The sequence below is a fragment of the Kogia breviceps genome, chromosome 10 (genome assembly GCF_026419965.1).
Source record: "Kogia breviceps isolate mKogBre1 chromosome 10, mKogBre1 haplotype 1, whole genome shotgun sequence".
Taxonomy (NCBI): Eukaryota; Metazoa; Chordata; class Mammalia; order Artiodactyla; family Physeteridae; genus Kogia; species Kogia breviceps.
The window spans coordinates 1,780,934-1,803,838 of NC_081319.1; the positions used below are offsets into that span (position 1 = coordinate 1,780,934).

General features: G+C 58.6%; 1 protein-coding gene across 4 annotated transcripts in view; it reads left to right on the forward strand.

Moving 5' to 3' along the window:
* The window catches only part of EEFSEC (eukaryotic elongation factor, selenocysteine-tRNA specific), a 223,154-nt gene that overhangs the window by 69,829 nt on the left and 130,420 nt on the right, over window positions 1–22,905 (forward strand). For all 4 annotated transcript variants that reach the window (XR_010842431.1, XM_059076708.2, XM_067043321.1 and 1 more), the window contains exon 4: window positions 1,222–1,386. Coding sequence is in view for 3 of the 4 variants with exons in the window: in XM_059076708.2 (XP_058932691.1) it covers window positions 1,222–1,386 (165 nt within the window). In the remaining variant the exon portion in view is untranslated. The remainder of the gene's footprint in view (window positions 1–1,221; window positions 1,387–22,905) is intronic.

The following is a 22,905-nucleotide window of genomic DNA, read 5'->3' on the forward strand; positions in this document are numbered from 1 at the left end:
AGTGACTTGCCCGATGTCTCAGGGCAAGCGTGCGGTGGGGCTGCGATTCGGATCCAGCTTGACGGTGTCGGGGTGCAGCTGCCCTGGGTCCGCCGAGCCAGGGTCAGGTGTGACCACGTGCTCGGCTGCTGTTTCTGTGATCACACGGTGCTGACCTTGCTGACGTGGCGAAACAAACATTTTCTGGGTGAAGCTGGCGTTACTTTTTCATCCGCTCCGGAGACCACCGGTCGAGGAACCTGGGGCAGTTGCTTGTGTTGAAACAAGATCCACAAAAATGCCGCCTGCGGAAATCGCTCCTACGCTCCTTTGAGAAGCCTCTGCGCGGACCTCAGGCCAAGCCTGGTTCGCGACTCTGGTCTTCTTCCGCAAGAGTAGTTACCACGAGACGAAGGGTTTGGGACACTCACCACCAAATACTTTTCTGATCGTCTCTTCCCCAACGAAATCGGAAGGAAGCAAGAGGACTAACGTGCGCTTGATTTCCATTTGTCTCTTGGTACTCCGCTCCGGCGGCACCGCGGAGCACAGGGCGGCGGGCCGGCTGAGGCGGAAGCACGCGGGAGAGTGTGCAGAACAGGAAAAGCAGACCCGCCGCGGAGGGCCAGGCCCTCTGTCCCCGCCGGAGCTTGGGGACGGGGCCTTCGCCCCCGCCCTGCCAGACAGAGGCTGCTGCCCGGGGGACGTCCTTCCGGTTCCCTCAGGCACCGCGATGCAGCTGCTGGAGCTGCGGGGGCGTGCTCACGGCCCGGGGGCGGAGTGGACAGACCGACGATCCCAATGGCATGTTACCTGGCGACACGGCCAGCGCAAGAGCCTTTCCGGAGGCGGCGTCCCCGGGGGGAGGGGGAGGCCACACTGGCTGGCGAGCCGCCAGGGCTGGCCGGTGGCCGATGCCCGGTGTGAGCGGGCACGTGAGGCCGGGGAGCGCCGTGCCCACGGGCGCCCTCGGTGGGCTGCCTCCGCGGCTGTGCGCGGGCGGGACGCCGCTGCGGGAATCCCAGTGGGAGAGGATAGAGGAGCGTCCTCCGCGGGCCCTTTCCCTCTGCACTGAGAGAGGGAGTGGGGCCTTGGCAGCGGCTCGGAGTGCAGTCGGAGGCGGTCCGCTCTGAGCTCCTGGGCCAGCTTGCCCGAGCCCTGGTCACACCCCCCTGCTCTCCTCTGCGCTGCCCCGTCCAGCTCCTCTCCCGACGGGGTGTGGCACCAGCATCTCTTTTCTAGCTCCTGACGTCCCAGATTTCCATCCCACGGAGAGACCCCTCGGGACCGTTCCTCATGGCTGTGGACCACTGCTTCTCCATCAAAGGCCAAGGCACTGTGATGACAGGGACCATCCTCTCAGGCTCCGTCAGCCTCGGGGACAGTGTGGAGATCCCCACCCTCAAGGTCAGTCTTGCCTTGCCCTTCCTTTCGGCCCCCCCCTCTAGCGGGAAGGGAGGGGGACAGTCGCTGCGCCTCTCCAGCTGCGGGGCCTGCTCCCCGGGGGCTGGCTCTGCCCTGTTCCTTCTTCTCTCCTGTCCTGCCCCCGTTCCGGAACCACCGCTCGCCCCGGTTCTCGGAACAGCACGATTGTCGGGAGACTCTCAAGCAGGCGTTCTTTATGAAGAAGTGGAGCCTCCAGAGGGTGTGTGGGCTCTGGAGCATGTGGTCCACGAGTGAGGGCGCTGGGTGGAACCCCTCCCCCTTTCTACAAACCCCCAGGTCAGGGTGGCAAGTACGTGTGGACTCATTTCTGGGTCCCTTTTGCTTAACCACAAGGATTTCAAATTAAACACAATTAGAACCTTGTGTTGCTCAGAGCCATACCGTCTGGACACCACCCAGATGAGCGTCACATTCCTCGTGACGCTGGCAGCTGCCACATCATCTGTGGAAGACCTGTGAGAAGGGTGGCAGCTGGGGTCTCCCCGTCACCCCCGACTCCTGGGAACTTCTGGCCTGGCTCTGATTTCAAAGGTGTCCAGTGGCCTTGATACTTCCCTTCGGTGGGCGTTGCTTAAGGTTTTTGTTTTTACTGGAAGAGAGAAACTGGCAGCTCCCTAACCACCCCTTCTCCTTCACGGGGGATCCGGGGTGGGGAACAAGGGCTGGTTCGAGCTCGGAAACCTCCCAGGAGTTCTGGCGTGCAGGGAGGGCGTCTGGTCCTCAGAGGAGGCTACGGTGCAGGAGGGCGGAGGCTTGCTCTAGGCCTGCGTCTGAGGCCAGGGACCGTGCCGCCCCTGGAGGCGCTCACAGCCCAGGTGCGTGGAGTCCGGCGGCCTGTGTGGAGACGGACTCTGCGGTGGTCTGGTTCACTGGGTGTATTAACCAGCGACCTCCAGAGAAACAGAACCGACAGAGGGTGTGTGTGTGTGTGTGTGTGTGTGTGTGTGTGTGTGTGTGTGTGAGTGAGTGTGTGTGTGAGTGTGTGTGTGAGTGTGAGTGTGTGTGAGTGTGTGTGTGAGTGTGTGTGTGTGTGTGTGTGCGCGCACACAGAGAGCGATTTTAAGGAACTGGCTGGTATGATTGTGAGGCCAGCGGGCTGGAGACCCAGGGCAGAGTCGCAATTCAAATCTGAAGGCTGTTGGCTGCAGAATTTCCTCTTCTTCCCGGGAGGACAGTCTTTTCCTGTTCAGGCCTTGTCCACCACCGTTATGGAGTGTCATCTGCTATACTCCAAGTCTACTCACCTAAATGTTCATCTCATCCAGAAAACACCTTCACAGAAATCAGAACAATGCTTAACCAAACGTCTGGGCCGTGTGGCCCAGCCAAGTGGACACATGAAATTCACCGTCACCCTTGGGGGAGGTCCCTGCCTGCAGGGTCTGCCCGGAGCGAGGGGCAGGCCGGAGCACTGCTGGCGCTGCTGGCGCTGTGCCCGGCGTTGGCCGTTTCCGGGCCAGGGCAGCCTGAGGCAGGAGGGGGGCATCTCGGAGTAAGAGGAATGGCCAGCCCTTCCGCAGGTGAAGGAAACGTCAGCTTGAGGTCTCTCCCCTCCACCCATTCCTCCTGCAGAGCTGGGGGTCGTAGGGAAGAGTCTCGTGACCAGGGTGGGCCAAGCTGGGGGCTCCCTGGGGCAGCAGCGGGAGCCGGAGGGCGAGGGTCCCCTGACACTGTGAGGCGCAATCCCCTCCTCTGCGGGCTGTCGTGGAGCCTCCTGGGAAGGCCGTCAGTCCTGGATAGAAAGACTACTCAGATCAAATCCATGTTGCACCAAGTACTAAAAGTGCAAATCTTAAAAAATAAAGCACAAAATTATGAAAACAAACTAGACTTACATTTAACAAAACTCAGCTTATACTAGTGACTGTGTTTTCACTCCCAGCTGGGGCAGGGAGTGAATAAGATGCTGAATCGCCTTGCATTCCCTGTGCTCCCTGGGGCAGACCCCTCGGGCCCCCTGGCCCCGTCCCCCCTCTGCCCTGGGAGAGCTGCTGGGAGGGGCTGAGGGGCAGGAGAGGGCTCTGTGAGAAGCAGGCGCAGACTTGGGTGCTTGAGGCTCTGGAGGGAAGGAGAGGCGTCTGATGACCGGGTCCGTCAGTGGGCACAGTGCCGGGGCCCAGGGCGTGGAGGCGGCGAAGGCAGGGCCGGCGGCCACCTTAAGCTCTCAGGGGCGCGAGTGGGGGCTTCTGAGATCTCTGGCTCCTGTTCTCATCCTTAGAAAGATGAACTTGCCTCTCAGAGTCCCAGGTACTGACCTGTGGTGCTTGGACACATGGAGGTTGCTTGGCAAATATAAAGTTCGTTCTCCTCTTGCTTTCGGGAGCCTGCTTTCCAGCCCTCTTGGTATCTATTGCTGTGCAGACCTCTAATTTACTAGTCGGGAGAAGCGGAACTTGTAGCACTGAACTTGGATTTTGGCTGAGGGGTTTTCTAAGCAAAGTGTGGAAGGTGCAACCTGGTTTCTCCTTTGCTGCTTATAGTACAATGTGAGAGGAAAGGAGTGAATTGAGGAAGGAGCTGTGATTAGCAAAGGGGAGCCAGCTCCTGATGGCGTGGGAAGTTCTTGGCTTGTGCAGACCCCAAAGGATGCTGAGAGCAGGAGATTCACTTTGGAGAGCGCGTGCCCTGGAGAAAGGCCACGGGTGAGGCTGGACAGCCTTTGCTGAAGAGCTTGGGTGTGTGTCTCACAGGTGCAACCGCATATCTAGCAGAAGCCAGGAAAGAGCCGGGCTTCTCCAGGAAGGATCTGTGGGGAACCCTCTTGTTGGATGGCATAGATTCCCTTCACATACATGAGAGACCCGCCGGTTTTTGAGGCTGTTATATCCGCAGAAACACTGCCAGCCAGGATGTAAAGGGACAGAGACCCGACAAAATTAAAAAAAAAAAAAAGCAATTGGACTTCTGGGATTGTACGTGCAGGAAGTCACAGGTAGAGGGACTCAGCCACAACGTGTGTTACCCTTCAAGATAAAGGGGGAATGACTCCAAGGGCAGAGCTCTGGACGCAAAGGCAGAGGCCAGAGAGGCGAGCCCAGAGGCCAGGGCCAGAGGAGCTTCCATGGGCCCGGAGGGCAAAGGATCAAGCCACGGAGGGTCATTCGCAGGCCTGGACACCTAATGGAATTTGTTTTGCTGGGTTTCAAACCTGCTTGGGACCAGTGACCTCTGAGTTCCTTCCGTTCTCTCCCTATCCCTGTATTTTAAAAAACAGATAACTTGTTTTCCAGTATTACAGGTCCACAGATAGAGAGGCGTCTTGCCCCAGAATAGATCATTCCAGATCACTCATGCCTAGTTAGGTGACTTAGCTGGTGATACTTTTGAGCTGATGGTATTTAGATGAGATTTTCGACCTAATTAGAATTAACGCTGTGATGGGGTGAAAGTATTTTGCACATGAGGTGGATGTGACGTGTCGGGGACCAGAGGGTGGACTGTAGTGGGTTGAATCGTGCCCCACAAGAGACGTGTCCCCCCGGAACCTCGGGATGTGACCTTATTTGGAATGAGAGTCTTTGCAGATGTCATTAAGATGGGGATCTCTACGTGAGACCATCCCGAGCAGGGTGGGCTCTTTACCCAATGACAAGTGCAGTGACACAGGGACTCTTGGGGAGGAGAGCGTATGAAGCTAGAGGCTGGGACTGGGGTCTGCAGCCTGGAGCTAAGCAATGCCCATGGTGGCCCGCATGGCCCGAAGCTCGGGGAGGGGATGCAAGGGGTTCTTTTAGAGGCTCCGGGGGGGCCACCCCAGCTGACACATCGGCTTTGGACTTGTGGCCTCCAGAACTGCTAGAGGTTACACACGCTTCTGTTGTTGGAAGCAGTCAAGGTTGTGGTGACCTGTTGTGGTGGCCCCAGGAAACGAACAGAGGTTTTGGAAGAAAGGACCGAAGTCAGGAAGAGCTTCCAGTCCCCTGTAATCTTGGTCAGGTCCCTTAGCGCCTCTGAGCTCTGACTTTCTTGTGCGGAATCGTAGCCCCGGCTCACCCTCTGGGGTTGTCGTGCGGGTGACGTTGGCCTTCGGGGCTTGGCGGGTGGGTCCGTCGCTTGCTGACGGCCAGCTCTGCTCTTCCTTTTTTCCCCGTGACCCCATCTGACCGGGGAGAAGACCTAGACAGTGGAGCCCGCATTCGAAGCCATTTGGCCAGCACCGAAGACCAGCTCTGGGCATCACGCCCGCTGCCCCGGGAGCCCCCACGGAGTCTCCCTGGGCTCCCCACTCACCGTCACTTGCCCGGGGCCTGTCGGACACTGGGGCACTGCAGGGCAGGCTCCAAACTGGACGGCTCTCCCCCAAGGCCAGTGACGCCCCTGGCAGGTTTCGCTAAAATCTCCTTGGGCGCATCTGACCGCTTGAACTCCCCCGGGGGTGCGGTGCGGCCCCTCCAAATAAGTAGTTGTGTCCCCTCCCGGCCAGGCCACCCGCCGGAGCCTGTCAGACCCTGGCCCTGTCTCTGCTGCCACGTCCGTCCAGCTGGGGCCCATTAGCTGAGGGGTGGGGGGGAATGTTGGGGCCCAGGGAGCGAAGGAGAAAAACCAAACCCCACTTAGACCCAGACATCCTGCGACTCGCCGGCCTTCTCCTCGGGCTCTTTGGCGCTTTCCATCCTCGGCAGGGGGAACCCGTCGGTAAGATCTGATCTGGGGATTCTAGGCTAGTGACGTTTCCGGCGGTGATTGGCTGTCAGGCTTGAAACGTCAGGAACTGTCGGCGACGCAGACGGTGCAGAAAGAGAGGCAGGGACCCAGGACCAGCCACAGGCAGGCTCCCCTCTCGTGCGCCTCACTGGCCATCACGGCTCAGACCCCGAGAGCCCCCCCTGTGCCCGCCTCTGGCAGAGTGCGGTGTGGGGCGTTGCCCACTGGGGCTGCCGGCCGCAGAGCGCCCAGCACCTGGGAGGACACTTTGTCGTTCGGTGTTGCTGTCACGTGGAACTCCTGTCGTGGGTTCCACAAGTAGTGAATGGCGGGGCCCTTTTCCGGTTGTGAGGAAACAGGTCTTTGCAGGGGCTGCTAAATGGGTTACTGACGTGGAACCCGCGTCGGCTCTTGATAGTGAGGGGGCATCGTCAGGGGTGTGTGGATGCCTATGCAGTTGATAAAAGTTTTAGAGAAAGTTCAGGATTTTGATAGCATATGCCTCCAAATCGAGTCCATATTCAGGTTTACTCACCTCTTTACCAAAAAGCCCCAGAAGGGAAAAAGAAAATCGGAAACAGGATTTGGCGTTGCTCCTCTTACCTTTGCCTCCGCTCTTGGAAGCTGTTTTCCAGGGGTGAGGGGAGACTGGGACTCGGCACGGAGTCTGTTTTCTTGCCCCAGCAAGCCCGCGGCCCAGCCCCTCCTGGCCCACCTCCAGCGACCTCTGCCTCTTGCCCTGGTGCCCCACCTGCGGCCTTGCCTTCGCGGACCGGCTCCCCCCGCCCGGAGGGGGTCTCTCCCTGCAGCCCCCGCGGCCCCGCCCTGGCTGGCTGGCCTCTCGCCCCCGTGTGTGTCTCCGCCGTGCGTCCCACTTCAGAGGCTCCTTGAGGACAGAGGCTGCGCCCGTCGGGCCCTGTGCTCCCGGCACCCGACCCGGAGCTTGGCCCGGACGAGGCCCCAGACATTATTTAGGGCACAAAACGGTAGGAAAAAGCCAACAAGCAAACAAGCAGTTTGTTTTTGAGTAGGGTTTCGATTCAAAGCGTGCAGCTGACGACCTCAGAGGGCTGTGTTTGGGGAAGCGGCTCCCTGTGGGCCCAGAAGCAGGAGTGGAGCGGGCGGTGGCCACGCCTCCTCACGGCTGGCGTCTCGGTGCCGCAGTGGCCGGGAGGCCCGGTGCTGGCTTATCTTTCGGAGAATGACTGTAAGTGAGGCGCCCAGGGCCGCAGAGCTGGCTTCTCTCAAGACCGAGCCCCTGGGCTTCCGTGCTTTGTGTCTAGAAGTGTAGCCGGCCCATCTTCACCCCTCACCGGGGCCCGATACAGAAGACGCATCAGGAAGAAGGCGGCGCCGGGCCGGCCGGGCCGCCTCTCCCAGCCCTGCCGGCCCCTCTGGCCGCCACCGCGGGGAGAGGAGGGCCACCTGCGGCCTGTGGCGAGCGGCCGCGGTCCCTGCTGCCCTGCCGTCCTTGCGGGCGCTGCTCTGACCTTCTCGGTTTTATTGTTCTCGTTAAAGGAAAGTTGAGTGTTTCCTGAGTACACAGAGAGCAAGTGTACCACTTAAACTGAATATTTATCATTCTTTCTTTTAAGAATAAAACAGTAATAAAAATACCATAAACATTGCTTTAATTATCCACAGGCTTCAACTTGTAATAGTCATGGGGAAAGGGCAAGTGAGACGTCTTCTTAAAGTAAAGGCACTTGCCCGCTTTCGTTTGAAGTTTTGTTAAAATGCTTTATTATAACATGTTCTAGTTTAAAAATAAGTGCTGGCCACTCGAAGTTCTTCTGTTTTTCGGTCTTTTCAGAAGTATTTAAATGAGATGATTCTGGGCAAGGCAAGTCCAGAGTCTGAGCCAGCCTGATGGGGCTGAGCTGGCTTCCGTCCGACCGCCAGCCGCGTCCTTGGCTTGCCGATGGTGACCAGTGTTTGTGAGGACACACACAGGGGTGTGTGGATTAGGACGAGTCCCGCTGGGTAGTTGCGTCTGCCAGCCCGCAGGCACCTCTCCTCGCCCTGCACGCGTGCTCGGGTGGAATCGCAGCCCGAGGCCGGGCCTCTTCGCGACAGGGCCGCGCCCTCTGAGAGCAGGTGGCAGGTCCCTGGCGTGAAGGAGGGGAGTGGGGCCGGGCATGGAGGGGGTGCTCTGGCAGCGGGAGCCGTGCAGCGGCCCAGCGGGGAGGCAGCCTAGTGCCTTGACGGCCTGAGAGAAGAGGGCACAGTGGCTGCTGCTCCGAGAACAGGCACCGAGGAAGAGGGGCTGTGGGGCTGGGGGTGGGGGCGGAGCCCTAGGGTCCAGAGGTCCCCGTCCAGCAGCAACTGAGACACGCAGGTGGTTTTGAAGGGTGGAGAAGGGAGCGTGGTTGTGTGTGTGCACATGCGTTTCCTGGCGCGCTAGAGGGGCCGACAACGTGGAGAATGGATGCGAGGGGGCCAGAGTGCCTTTCTGGGGACCGTTCGGAGGCCGTCGTGCAGTCCAGGCGGACGGAGGGGACGTGGACCGAGCTGGCGGCAGTGCAGCGGGGCTTACGGGCTGTTGAGGAGGCGGCACGAACAAGGCTGGTGAGGCAGAGTGGCTTTGGGCCAGGTGCGGGGGGGGGCCCCGTCCAAGACAGCCCCCAGGTCTCTCTGGCTTGAGTAGCAGGTGGGGCGGTGGAGCCGTTGCTGCGGGGGCGGGGGGGGTCGGGAGAGGTCTGGGGCTGAGGGCGGAGGCGGAGGGGAGGGTGGGTTGGGTTCGAGCAAGATTGGAGGTATTTGGGGGCAGCCGGTTGCAGGGGAGGTGTACGGGGCTGAAGCTCCGACGCCAGGGAAGACATGAATTTGTGCGCTGTTGGCGAATCCAGCCACTGCCTCGGGGCCTCTGGCGGGGAAAGATGAGAAAAGTTAAAAAGCGAGCTTCAGCTGTTTCTCCTAAGGCTTTATTTCTGGTGCTTAAAGGCTGCCAACCCTCCTCCTGTTCTTGGCTTGGGAGACTTCCCAGTCGTGCACGGTGAGGGTCTGAGTGGCCCCGGGGTTGGCATTTCAGGATACAGGGAGGGTCTTCCTGGGGGTGTTTGCGCTCTTTCGGATGACGGACGCCCCGGGGCCAGCGTCGGGAGGAGCCGCCCCGGCCTGGCGGAGCCCGCGCCCGACGGCGCAGCGTGCGTCCGCGGGGAGGGCAGCCGTGCCCCGGGCTCCACGACGCTGCCGCGCCAGAAACGAACGGGGTGACTGGGCGGAAGGTCAGGAGTTTAAGAGCTTGTTTCATTCAAGACGGGGGTAAGAGACAGGAGGGGAGTGCGCGGGGTTATATGTGGATCCTGGTATTTTCTTTGAGCTGTGGGGAGAGTGGTCGGGGCAGGAGGGGAGGCAGCCCGCCAGAGGGAACGCTGCCAACAGAGCTCCTAATGCGATCCAGACGCAGCCCATCTCCCGCCCCTAATGCAGTCCTGGCGGCAGGAAGGCCCGGCAGCAGGCCGTTAACCCTTCGGGTGCTGGCCGCCCGCAGGCCTCGGCCCTCAGCGCGCTGATGCCGGCCCCTGACTCGGTCCCAGGCGCGTCCTGAGGTGGTCAGCAGCTGCAGGTGACAGGAGCTCGCCCTCCGCAGCCGTGGGGACCGGGGTCTCCGGGCACTCGGCCGCCGACCCGCACCCTTCGGGGGGCCTTCCCCGGACACTGACCGGGGCCGAGTGCGTGGGCGACGTTTTCTCGGGAAAGAGGTGGCTGCAGGGTCCGAGGGGAGGGGTGGCTTGCCCGGGGTTACGTGGCCGGCGGGAGGTGAGCTGGGGTGGGACCCCGGGGCCCTCGGCCTGATCAGTGTCTCTGGTTGCCTTGGGGGCTGTGGAGCCTGCGCCCTCCTCGCTTCCTGGAGGGACGGGCCCCGTGTCTGTTTTCCCTGCCCTCTCCGAGCCCAGCAGCCAAGGAGTGCGCGGGTTTTCTGCGCTGTGAGTGGACTGACAGGCTCATCGCGTGACGTAAATGTGGGTGGAGAGAGCCCGCTGGAGCCGCCAGGCCCACGAGCCCGCTCGGGGCCCTCAGTGAGTGTCTGTGGATACAGGGCACGCGCGAGCCGTCTCTGCAAGTGTACAGCTCGGTCCCACCCGTTCAGGAAAGCCGTGCATATGTGCATATGTTTGTGTATAAGTGCGTCAAAAGAGATCTGAAAGGAGACACAGCAACTGTGAATAGTGGTTCCATCTTGGGGGAGGGAGGGAAGGCGGAATTCAGGGCTGACAGAGAGCTTTCATGTTTTAGTCCATGTAATTGGTGTTCAGATCTTTTACAACGAGCTTGGATTCATCTGTTTCTTGTGTGGCTTTTAAGGAAGAAAACACAGAAAGAATTAGAGAAAGAGCAGCTTCTGTTCTGCCCTTCCCTCCTCTCTCTCACCTCCCTGTGGCCTCACCTGCCTCGCCCTGGACAGCCACCCTCCCCGGGGGCCCGGCGTGCCGCGCGGGGGGTCACCTCCTCCCAGGAAGCCTGAGGGGCCTCCGTTCCCGGCGGCGCTGCAGTGCGGCCTGCGGTCAGCTGGCCCCACGCGTGGACTCCTGGCCTCTGCCCTCCGACTGCCGTGCCCGGGCCGCTGCCCGCGCTCCCTCCCAAGCGGTTCTCCCTCGCTCACCCCTCCCAGGCCCCCAGCCTTTCCTTGCCCGTCTCCCTCGTGTCTCTCCCCCAAGAGCTGAGCTTCACAAAAGCCCTTGTTCGCTGGCCACTGCCTCCTGCCCCGTGGGGCGGCCCGGTGATACTCTGGTCCCTTTAGCAGTAGCAGCCAGAGCCGTCTTTCCCGTTTTAACCCCGGGAAGGCCGGGCGCCGCTCTTCTTGCCCTCTCGCCCGCGCGCTGTGTTGAGCGCGTGCCTCTGCCTATCGAGGGCCTGCCCCCCCCCAGAGCCACCGTGGTTCTCGCCCCCCGCTTCTCCACGACCCCCCGGGGACACGAGGAGAAACCAGGGCCCAGAGGAGCTGAGTCGCCCCCCAGGCTCCCGTGTTGCGGGTGTAGACCTGCGAGCCTCTCCTGTGGACCGTCCTGGGTGCACCGTCCCTGATTTGAGCCTCTGCGCTACGTGCCCCCTTCTCTAGGCTACTGTGGAGCGCTCAGCAGTGACCCTGCCCCTGCCCGCGTGCTAGCCTCAGGCTCTGCAGACCTCTGGTGTCCCGCTCAGTTTTAGCTTAACCTGGGCCTGGAGAGAGGAGGGGTTTGGGTGATGCGGCCCGGGCCCCGGGGCGACTGCAGCCCGGCTCTGGTAAGAGCCATGTCCGCGGCAAGGCGCCTGGCAGACAGACGTGAGCTGTGACGCGGGGGAGGCCGTGCCAGACTGGCCGCTTGGGAGGTTCAGAACCTTGTGACCTCGACCGCCTCCCTGAGGGGGGGCCCCGAGGCTCTCCCACAGCTGCCCGTGCTGCCTGCTGACCCTCACTGTCCCCTGCCCAGCTGGGCCCACTGGAAGGGACTGTCTGCAGGGGAGCGGGGGGCCCTGCCCTCTCCTGCTGGCCTCCCGCTCCCGGCCCGTGGTCTGATCCTGTGACCCGGATGAAATGTAGCGACCAGCGGCCGGAAGTGTGTGGCCTGTCCGCTTCGGGCCAGGGCAGCCTCGGCTCCAGCCCCCTTCCTGGCTGCGGCCTCGGGTCACGGGGAGCCTGCGAGGGACTTTTTGATGTGCACCGTGGATGCTTCGCTTGGCCAAGTTTGTTTGCTCAAGCATTGCTCTTGCCAGATCACTCGGACCTTGTCTTTCTTTTAAAAACACGCTGCTTTGCCAAAGGTTATTTTGGATCTGTTTTTGTTTATCAGGTAGAGTTGTTCCAGCACGATTGAAAGCAGACCCACATGTTGACACGCGCCTGAGCTGCTCTGGGCCCGCGCGCGTGCACACACACGCACGTGCACGCGCGCGGGCTCTGTGCACAGCTGTCCAGGGCCCTGGGACGTACGCGGCTTACGAGTGGGCTCTGGGGGGGCAGCTTGAAGATGTTCGCCCTCCAGGTGATAGCAACGGCAGGGTTTCGGGTGGGGAGAAGCGAGGGGCTCTGACCTCTTGGCGGTCTCAACCAGGTGGGTGTGATGGAGCTTTGGGACCGGTGGGCCCGAGTGACCTGCCTGCTCCGGTCCAAGGCGCGCCCCACCCCCAGGCCTGCGGGGAGCATCACGCGGGCGCGGCCGTATCCTTGGGAAGCACGCAGGGCTGCCTGCCGTCGTCAGCAGGGGCCAGGGAACGGGTGTGGGGACTGGCTTTCTCCTGCAGGCGCCTTTGGGTGCTCCCTGCCGGAGGGCCTGTAGTCAGTTTCTTCTGAAGATGCGTCTCCCTCTCCATCGGGGCCTGTTGCGTGTACGCGGGGCTGCTCACAAGGGCCTCTCCGGAGCTCCCTCTCAGTCCTTGCCGCCCGGTCCCGTCGTTCGCAGAGGGACGAGGTTAGGGTTACCGTCTTCCTGCTCCAGGCCGGCAGCTGGACCAGGACCGAGAGGGCGCACTGTGCCCAGAGGGGGTGGGCGTGTGAGCTCGCTGGTGTTTGATGACCCGTGACGGGGACCCACGCAGGTGGCGCACGTGACGAGGGGCTGCGTCTGCTTCACGACAGCCTGCTGCCGCCCTGAGCGCGCTGGGTCAGGGCCTGCGGGCTGTCAGGGCCGAGCCCCTCGGCTTCAGTCTGCTCCGCGTGGCTTCGCCTCAGGCAGACTCTGTCCTCCTGGGAGCCTCCTTCCCCGCCGCGCCGCACAAGATGCCCAGACCCGGGGGCTGCCGTCAGCGGCTGGGCCGGCGGGGCAAGCCGGGCCCGGGGCACACGTGCGGTCTCCCTTGGGCTGAGCTGGGTATCCCGGGCGTGACGTCTGTGTGATGCTGCCACCGCCCCTGGCCTGCAGGAACCCTGCTTCCGTTTCCAGCCTTAAACCAGCGAAGGTCCACACTGAGGGTTTGGAGAAAGCTTCGTTCCTCCCCACGTGGGAGCGGGGAGACTCAGTTTATTATAATCACATTTTCTTCAGATTAAAAAAATAATAATAAGTGCTTGTCATTAAAAATGCACCACTACTGAAAAGGATGCAGAAGCGACCTCCGGTCCCACCCATTGGAGAGAAGCCCTGTGACCCTTTGTCAGCCCCCCAGAGAGCTTGCCTGAGCACAGGCGCGCAGGGGCAGCGCGACGCGGTGAGGCTGTGTGTCACGCGCAGCCGGGTACCCTCCGTCCCCACCACCCCCCGAGCTGGACGGCGTGCCCTTTCCATAAAGGGAGATCGCATAGTCACGAAGCTGACTGCAGAGCTCAAAAGTAATCACGCCTGAGTTTGGGAATCTTTCTAACGTGTATTTTACACTCCCCTCTCTCGTCAAACTGCACAATTCTTCCTAGAATACCGCTTATAATTTCACCTTTCCGTGATGACTCAGCTTGTCTTGATGAACCAGTGGAGGTTAGTTATAGGGTTGGCTCTGTTGAAGTGTGTGGTCTGTTTGCTCCTCTGAACGGCTCCCTGCACACAGCCCTGGGGGCGCTGGTAGCCTGTCGGGGGAGCGGGGGGAACGCTGCGGTGTGCAGGCCACGGGCTCCCTCCCTAGTTGTGGGGCCTCGCAGAGGGTCCAGGTGGGCTTCTGGGCACTCCCAGGGTTGCCTGATGAGGGCAGAGCCCTCCCACCATTTGCCTTTACCCCGAGAGCAAGGGGAGCGCTGAGGGGTGTAAACAGGGGAGGCGGGAGGGGGAGGGCGGGAGTAGGCACGCTGGCTGGGTAGATGGGTAGACGTCTGACCGAGGGGTCCGGCGTGGGTATGGGGAGCTAGCTGGCTGGGTCTCGGCGAGGGATGGCGGCGGTTCGGTCCGGAGCGGCTCTGGCAGAGAGGACAGGCCGTGCCCAGCAAGTGATGCGGTGGGTGCAGGGGGTGGGGGGGCGGGGGCTCTGGGATTTCCGGCCTGTGTGACAAGATGGGTGGTCGCACTGAGGGTGCAGGGAGACTGGGTGTGGCGCACGCGGTGCGGGGGCCCGCGGGGCCGACACAGGGCTCTGACGCCCAGGGCGGGACTCGGGAGTCGCCCTGTCCCCGGAGTTGTGGGTGGCGTGACACCAGCTGGGGAGCCTAAAGAGGACGCTTCACTTTTCGAAGACCTGGAGCACGTGGGGAGGGTGCCTCCTCCTCCCCCTCCTGCCCCTCCTCCTCCCAGCTCCCCTGGCCCCGCCCACTCTCCTGCCCCTCTCACGCTGTCCCCAGGTCTCCGTCCCGCTTCAGCGCGTTACCTTTGCCTCCAAGTACTTCCTAGTAGCTTAGCCAACACACCTTTACAATTTTTAAGTTTACTTTAAAAGGGAACTTGATAATACCTGTGAACTCATGAGTTTGCTGTGCCAGTTACCTTTGTTCCTATCTGGAATTTGACATAAATGCCTCTCCCACATAGGTTTGTATTCACTAATAATATGTAATATTGTTTTATTTGAAGCTACGAGTAAACGATCCCACCCTGCATATTCCTACTCCAGGCTTTTGCTCTTTTCATGTTCATTCAGCATTTTGTGTTGACGTTTGTCTTCGCTGGTAGGTATGGTTTCAGCTCCAGGTTTTAACTGCCGTGTGCTGTTCTGTTAGGACTCAGCGACAGTTCATTCGTCTGTGCTTTTCTTCTTGGAATTCCCGTAGCACGTTCGCACCCTTTCCTGCAGCTCTTGCACACACAGCGGTGTCTGTCTGGGGTCTGCTGCCGCCTCCAGCTCCCCACTGGAAGCCGCTTGGTCGAGGTGGGGGTGGGAGAGGGAGTGAGGCTGCACCTCCTGCGGGAGGAGCGTCTGTGTAAGTCACTTGGAATTCTTATTTATGGGAGCGTTGTCTCTCCTGTCTGTTTATTTCGTCAGGCTGCGTTTTGCGTGCTGGGTTAGAACCCACTCCCTCGTCACCCTGCTCCTCCGCTCCTCCCTGCCTTGGCCCTGGGAGCCCTTTCAGGCTCAGCTGGGGCCCCATGCTGTCCCAGGCCCATCTGGTGTCACCCCTGCCTCAGCCCCGGAATCAGCCACTTCTCCAGGGAGCCCTGTCCCTTCCTTGGAGAGTGAGTGGTGCCGAAGCCAGGGTCTGGAGCTGGGGCGTCCCTGCTTCCGGGCCTCTCAGCAGACAGGGCTGGGAGGTGCGAGTGAGCGCACGTATCTGTAATCACAGACACACACGTACCCATCCGTCTATGTCTCCGCCGGGCCTCGTGTGCATCCAGACCGGTGTGTGGCTTCGGTGGAGCCTCCCGCCGGGCTTGTCTGCGGCTGCACTCCCACAGTGACCAGCCCGGCTCCGGCCATCCACCGTCCTCCCTCCGTCCACCTCCTTATTTGTTCAGCTACTTGTACTGGGTCGTGCACTGACGCCCCGGGAGCTGTTTTTGACTGCGGGCGCCCACGGTTCCTGAGCCCTGATCTGTGACAGCAGGAAGGTTGCTGTCCATGCAGACATTTGGCGTGAACTCTGAGAGCTAACTGGGCAGGTAGGATGGTGACGTGCCCCCTCCAGCCCGTAGTTAACTTTATGTTTTAATAGTTAAAAAAACAGGTGATAACATTTTCATGATGGGAAAAATCCAAACTCCACAAAGATGTAGAGTGTTTCCCACCCTTGTACCGTTTCCTGTTTCTTTGCAGGAGTCTGTGTGCTTTCAAGCATATCCATGTACACGCCCTCCGCCTGATTTTTTTCTTTATATTAATGATACCTTAGTATACACATTGTTTTGTACCTTGTTTTTTTTCCCGCACAAAAAGTCTGTCTTGGAAGACAGACGGTGAGAACAGACAGCTCTGCCTTTTTTTCTCTGACTGCCTGGTGGTGCTGGTACGGAGCCGCCTGGACCCTGCCTTTGGGCCTGTGCTCACCCTCCTCCCGGGCTTCCCGCCACGTGGCTCGGGGGCCGTGCGATGGAGTAAACGGGACGCTTCCGTCTTCACGCGCTTGTTGGCCAATCAACAGTCATTCCGAAATGACTGCTCAGTCCTTGGACACATTTCTACGTCCAGTTGTTTATCTCATTGTGGATTTGTAGTTCTTATATACTGGGGCACACGTCCTTTGTCAGACAGCATGTGTTGCGTTGATTTCTCCCAGGCTGTAGTTCGCCTTTTCATCTTCTTGATCTTTTGAAGGTTTTTAATTTTGAGAACTTCAGTTCATCGATTTTTAAGTGTATGGCTTGTCCTTTTTTTGTCTCTGAGAAATCTCTGCCTGTGCCCACCCCATGGTTAGGAAGATAGTCTGTGTTTTTCTTCTGGAAGCTTTATACTCTTAGCTTTATGTTTAGGTATGTGTTCCATCCCAGATTAATTTCTTTGTATGGTGTGAAGAAGGGATTGAAGTTTATTATTTTTTTCATATGTGTCTTTCAGTACCGTTTATTGAAAAGATTTGCCTTTCCCATTGAATTGCCTTGGCATCTTTGTAGAAAAAAAATCAAGTGATGAATATGTTTGGGTCTGTGTCTGGACTCTGTTCTGTACTATTGATTGGTCTACTTTTATTCTAATCTTATTCTGTCTTGATTACTGTAGCTTTACAGTAAATTTGGAAATCAAGTAGTGTGAGTCTTTCTTTTTGTTCTTTTTAGACACTGTTTTGACCTTTCTAGGTTCTTTGCATCCATGCAAATTTTCAAATCAACTTAATTTCCTTTTTAAAAAAATGTGCATTGGAATTTTGATTGTCATTTCTCTGGAATCTATAGAATGCTTTGGGGACAATTGACATTTTCTAAATATTGAATATTCCAATCCATGAACATGGTATATCTTTCCATTGATTTAGGTCTTTATTTTCTCTCAGCAATATTTTGTAATGTTAAGGGCAAAGTTATGCGTGTGTTTTAATAAATCTTTCACCAAGTATTTTATTTGATGCTATTAAAATGATGTTTTTAAACTCCCTAATTGTTTGCTGCTAGTATATAGAAACAAAATTGGTTTATGTATGTTAATCATGTATCCTGCAACCTTGCTAAAGTCACTCACTAGATCTAGTACTTGTTTTGTGGAATCCTTAGGACTTTCTTTGTAAACAGTCAGGTCATCTGGGAAGGCAGATGACCCTTTTTACCCTTTCTGCCTTATTTTTTTCTTGCCTTAATTCCCTCACTTGGAACTCCAGTGCAGCGTTCGCCAGAGGGGAGGAGAGTGGATGGCTTTGTCTTGTCCCTGCCGTCAGGACAAAGTGTGTGCTGCTCCACCAGTAAATACTGTGTTAGCCATGGGCTTTTCCCTGTGAATTGAGTGAGGAGGTACCTTTCTATTCCTAGTTTTGCTGAAAGCTTTTTTTTTTTTTATCATAACTGAGTGTTGAATTTTGTAATATGCTTTTTCTGCTTCTATTGAAATGATCATATGGTTTTTCTCCTTTATTCTGTTAATGTGATGAGTTATATTTACTGATTTTTGAATGTTAGGCCCACCTTCCTTGCTAGATTTAATCCTGTTTGGTCACGAATATTACGTTTATATATTGCTGGATTTGATTTGCTAACATTTTGTTTAGCATTTTTATGTCTCTGTTCATGAGATACTGCTCCATAATTGTCCTTTCTTATAATGTCTGTATCGTATTTTAGTATCAGCATTATTCTGGCCTCATAAAGAGAGGTGAGAAGTTCCTACTCATTTTATTCTCTGGAAGATCTTCTGTAAAGTTGCCATTATTTCTTCCTTTAAAAGTTTGGACTAGGGGCTTCCCTGGTGGCGCAGTGGTTGAGAATCTGCCTGCCGATGCAGGGGACGCGGGTTCATGCATTCATGCCCCGGTCCGGGAAGATCCCACATGCCGCGGAGTGGCTGGGCCCGTGAGCCATGGCCGCTGAGCCTGTGCATCTGGAGCCTGTGCTCCGCAACGGGAGAGGCCACAGCAGTGAGAGGCCTGCGTACCACAAAAAGTTTGGACTAGTCACCAGTGAAGCTATGAGGGCTTATAGTTTTCTTTCTGAGAGGCTTTTAGTTATGAATTTAAACTACCTCAATGTATATATGGCTATTTAGAGTTTTATTTCTTCTTACATCAATTTTGTTATGTTTTTATAAGGAATTAGCTTATTGTTGTCTGTTGACATAAAATGAATCATCATTAGCTTTTTTTTTGGAATCTGTAGTGATGTCTGTTTTATTTCTGATATTGGTAATTTGTGGGGTTTTTTTCTCTCTCTTGATCAGTTTTGCTAGGTGTTTATCATTTGTATTAATCTTTTAAAATAACCAACTTTTGGCTTTGTTGATTTTCCCTCTTGTTCATTTGCTTCTATTCCATTGGTTTCTCCTCTCAATTATTTCCTTTTTCTACTTTCTTTGGGTTTACTATGCTGTTCTCCATCTAGCTTCTTGAGATGAAGGCTTAGACCCTTAATTATCAATGTATTTCTTTTTTCTAATGTATAATTTAGAACTATATATTTTCCTATAGGTACTATTTTAGTTTCATCCCAATGATATGTCATTTTTTAAAATCATTTGGCTAAAATTATTTAAAACTTCTTGTGGTAGTTCCTTAGTTGGTCCACAAGTTATTTATAAATGCGTTGCTTAATTTCCAAACATTTGGGGATTTCCTAGTTAATTTTTGTTGTTGATTTATACTTTCATCCCACTGTGGTCAGCGAACAAAATTTTTATGGTTTCAGTCCTCTGAAGTTTGTTGATAATTCCTTTATGGCCTATCCGAGGACTCTGGGAATGTGGCCAGGCAGGTGCCGGCAGCTCTGGTGGCCTCGGGGAGGGTCGCTGTGGGTGCACAGGGCCCAGCTCACAGTGGAGGGGGTTCCTGGGAAGCATCCCCTCCTTCTTTCCCTAGCTCAGTGTCTGTCTCCTCCTAGCAGACGTCCACGTTTGCTGCTGCCTTTTTCTTTCTTTCTTTTTTTTTTTTTTTGCGGTACGCGGGCCTCTCACTGCCGTGGCCCCTCCCGTCGCGGAGCACAGGCTCCGGATGCGCAGGCTCAGCGGCCACGGCTCACGGGCCCAGCCTCTCCGCGGCACGTGGGATCTTCCCGGACCGGGGCACGAACCCGCGTCCCCTGCGTCGGCAGGCGGACCCTCAACCACTGCGCCACCGGGGAAGCCCTGCTGCCTTTCTCATTTCCCTTATAGGATCACGGGGCCTCGAGAGCCAGAGGGTGGTGCCTCAGAATGCCACCCCTGTCGCCTTCCGGCTTGCTGACCTTGGGCAAGCGGCTGTACCTTTCTGAGCCTCAGTTAACTTTTCTCAAACGGTGATGGGGATGCCCTGCGGGGTTGTCAGGAGGATTAAATGAGAAACGTATCTAATGCCCTTCGAAGTCCTCAGCTTTGTAAATGGCAGTAGTGGTTGTCAGAGAATTTAGGAAAGCCTCTGTACACAGGTGGCCGCTTCTCCCGTTGGGTCTGTCGTCAGAAGCGCTTGTTCTGGTGCTGGTGAGAAGGCCGCTCCGGGCCCACGGCTGTGCCCTCGGCCGTGCCCTCGGCCCAGGGACCCAGAGCACGCGGCCGAGCAGAACCAGCCTGTAGGCGGGCCGTGCCAGTGCCCGCAGGGGGGCACGGACGGAGGGCCTTCCGCGGCGGGGCCGGGGGCCTCGGCCAGGTGCCCGCTGAGCGGTCCTCCTTGCCGTGGGGCCCCTGCTCTCCTGCCGCCCCTGCAGCTTGCCCGGGAGACAGGTTGCCGACCCACCGGGGCCTGGCATTTGAAGGGCAGGCGGGAAGACCCGTGTCTTCCTGAAAGTTTGTTTTCAGCAGGGGAGCTTAGAGGGGAAAAGTGAATCAGCTCGGTCACATCTGAGCATTAAGAGCAAGTCAAGTGTTGGCCCTCAACATGGCAGGTCAGTCCTCTTCTGTGCGCAGAGGGTGAGTGAGGCGTTAGCGGCCGCGCTGAGAGGCAGAACCCGGACCTGAGTGTGACGCCAGCTGGGCCGTGGAGCTCGGGGCTGTCGGGGGAGCGCGCTCGCGTGGAGAGGGACCCCAAGGACAGGCTGCGTGGCCCCCTGGAGGCATGGAGGGCTCTGCGAGGAGGGGGACGTGAGGACCGTTCCTAAGACACAAGCAGACAGGCAGGCGTTACCAAGTGGAGCGGTGAGGGAAGGGCGTTCCCATCGGGGGGAACAGCATCTGCGAAGACCGGGAAGAATGGAAAAGCAACGGCTGTTCTCGGACACTTGCCCTTTCTGTCTGAATCATAACTGTTATGGAACAAAAACAGAAACAAGCAGCGCCTCCATTGCATGTTGCTGCCGTTTTGACGGAGAATCAGCCTCCTGCGCGTACCTCCAGGCCTGTGCTGTGCCGGCGGGAGGGCTGTACCCACGCGCCCGGGAGGACAGCTGTGGCCGCCTCCGCCACCGGCCGGCCCGGGGCATTTTGCAGCTACAGTGCGTGCACTGTTGGCCCAGCGCCGGAATGTGCCCGTTTCTGGGGTGTCTCATCGGGGCATCCAGATGCGAGTGAGGCAGAAGGGCGCCGATTCAAAGAGCTGCAGCGGATCCATGCGCCCCAAGATGCGTTCTGCCCAGCCCTGGCCGCGGTGGGGCGGCCCCTCGGCACTGCCTGACGTAGGGCGCTGTCCACTCCGGGAGCAGCGCTGGCAGCAGGGGAAGCAAGTTCAAGTCTGTCACCTGTTTGTAGTTTTCATAATTTTTGATTTGGCATTTTGGTCAGTCTGGTTTTGGTCAAGGAAATGCATCCGTATCTCATAACAGGAAACCCCTTTTGTGATCTTTACTTCAAGGCATTTTTCTCTCTCTCTACTTCCCCCATGGTTTTTTTTGCTTTTTGGCAAAAATACAGACCTAATATGATGTGCATCTTATTAAAAGTTCAGCAGAATTTATTGCCATCGGTTTGTTTACAAAGTGAACAAAATTCCAAACTGCATAACGTGGCCTTCCTCCAGTCACTGCTCTTTTGTGATTTTTCCGACTCTTCCTCGGGGCTGGGGTTGGGGTGGGAGATGGAGAAGGACCCACACTTGCGGGAAGTCACGTGGCTCCAGGCTGCTTCCCATCAGGGTCACGGCGTTAACTAGCGGGGTCCCGGGCAGCCGGCCCGCGTCACCCGGGGAGCCGCATGATGTGGCAGGGCCACCTGGGGGGGCACCCTGCCCTCCCCATCGGGGCGGGGGGCGGACCCCCAGGGAGTCCCACCTTCCTCAGCCCAGCTGTCTTCCTGCCCACAGAGCCCCGTGGGAAGTGTGGGAACGGGGAGTCGGGGAAAGGCAAGCCCAAAGGGGTGTGTCCGGCACGGCGCTTGGTCCCCAGCCGCGGTGCGTGTCTCTCAGGAGGGAGGACAGACAGCAGGAGGTGGGCTGGGCCCTGGTCCCTAGGACTGGCCTAGCCTGGCTGCCTCGGGGGGGCAGGGTCCTGGCAGAGCGTGAGCGGCTGATTGTCCCCTCGGGGCCAGCTGACACCTCGTCCCCCTTTGCTGAGGCTGCAGTGGGCACACTGGGATGTGCTGAGTCTGGAGACCCCCAAAGCCCCACCCTGGAAAGTGCAGGCCACGCAGGATCCTGGAACATGACCAGCGGGCTCAGGCCTCCCGGCCCTCGGTAGGGAGAAGGTGGGGCAGAGGCAGGGAGGAGGAACGCCCCGCACAGCCGGCGTGTCACACACACACACACACACACACACCCGCCGGCCTCGACCTCGTCTCCTGTCCCCAGCCCCAAAGTCCAGTGGGCAGGCCCGTCCTCTGACGCTCCCTCAGTCTCGTTGGCCTCCACGTGTGCGCGGGACCCCGGGGCCGACAGTGCGGCCGGGAGCAGCTCGAGGGGCTGCCTTCTCCTTGCCCCCCGGCCTCTGACCTGCTGCAGCCTTGTGCAGTGACCCCGCGCGGCCCGAGCGCCTCCGCGGGTGTGCGTCGCCTGAAGGGCCCCTGGTGGGGGTGGGGGTGGGGGCTTGCAGCCCGTCCAGCACCCCCGGCTCTGCGTCACCAGGCGAGGGCGTCTCCCAGAGCCCCCGAGGTTGGGCGGAGCGCCTGCAGTCTCTGCGACGCCTGCGGCGACGGTGACCCACTGGTGACTCCCGGGAGGCCAGAGAGCACGGCAGGGACGAGAGCAGCCACGGCGGGCCTGGGGCGGGCCGCGGGGGGCGGGCGCTGGCTGGGGCGACGTGGGGGCAGCTCGCGAGGCTCCCTGAGCTCGAGGTTGGGCGTCTCCGTACAGTAATCGACGCTTTGCCGTCCCTTGGTTACCGTCGGTTTGAGGATAACGTCCCGGAGGCTTGGCGACTGCAGTGCCTCTGCCTCTGTTTTCGGACTGAGCTCCTTGCTCAGACTTCCTTCGCGGGAGGAGAGGTCAGAGAGCCTTCCAAAGCTGGGGTGAAGCGGGGCTGCCGTGGGCAGCAGAGAGCTCACGCCGGGGAGCGTGGCAGAGCGGCCGTGCCCCCAGGTGATGTGGGGTTTGCGTTTCCTCGTCAGAGGGCCTCGTGGGGCCGCCCTGGATTCTGGCGCAGGCTGTGAGCCTTGGGCCCTGGGACTCTCCCACGCCGTTGAAAGACTTGAAAACAGCAACGTGCAGACATAACAGCGCGCGCAGTTGTGAACTAGGTCCTTCTGGCCTGCCCTCTGCGGCTGGTCCCACCGCTCTCCCAGGTGCTGGGTTCAAAGCAGTGCTTGTCCCATTTTGCTGGAAAGCCTGGTCCGTGAGCTCCCAGCCGCCCTGCCGGTTTCTCCGAGAGCTCGCTGGACGCGGGTGGGGGGCCCTAGCGCAGGAGAGGGCGCGGGGCGTGGGGGTCCCCCCCTTCGCGGCGGGGTTCAGGGGCCCTCCCGGGGGTCCCCCGTCCCCCCAGGACACAGGGGGTGTGCTCCCTGTGAGTCACCGCTGCCGTCCGCCACGTTGCGGGTGCTTGGGCTGTGTTTGCTGAGTGCTCTGAGAAGACGCGGGCCCCGGGCACGGGCCTGGGGTCA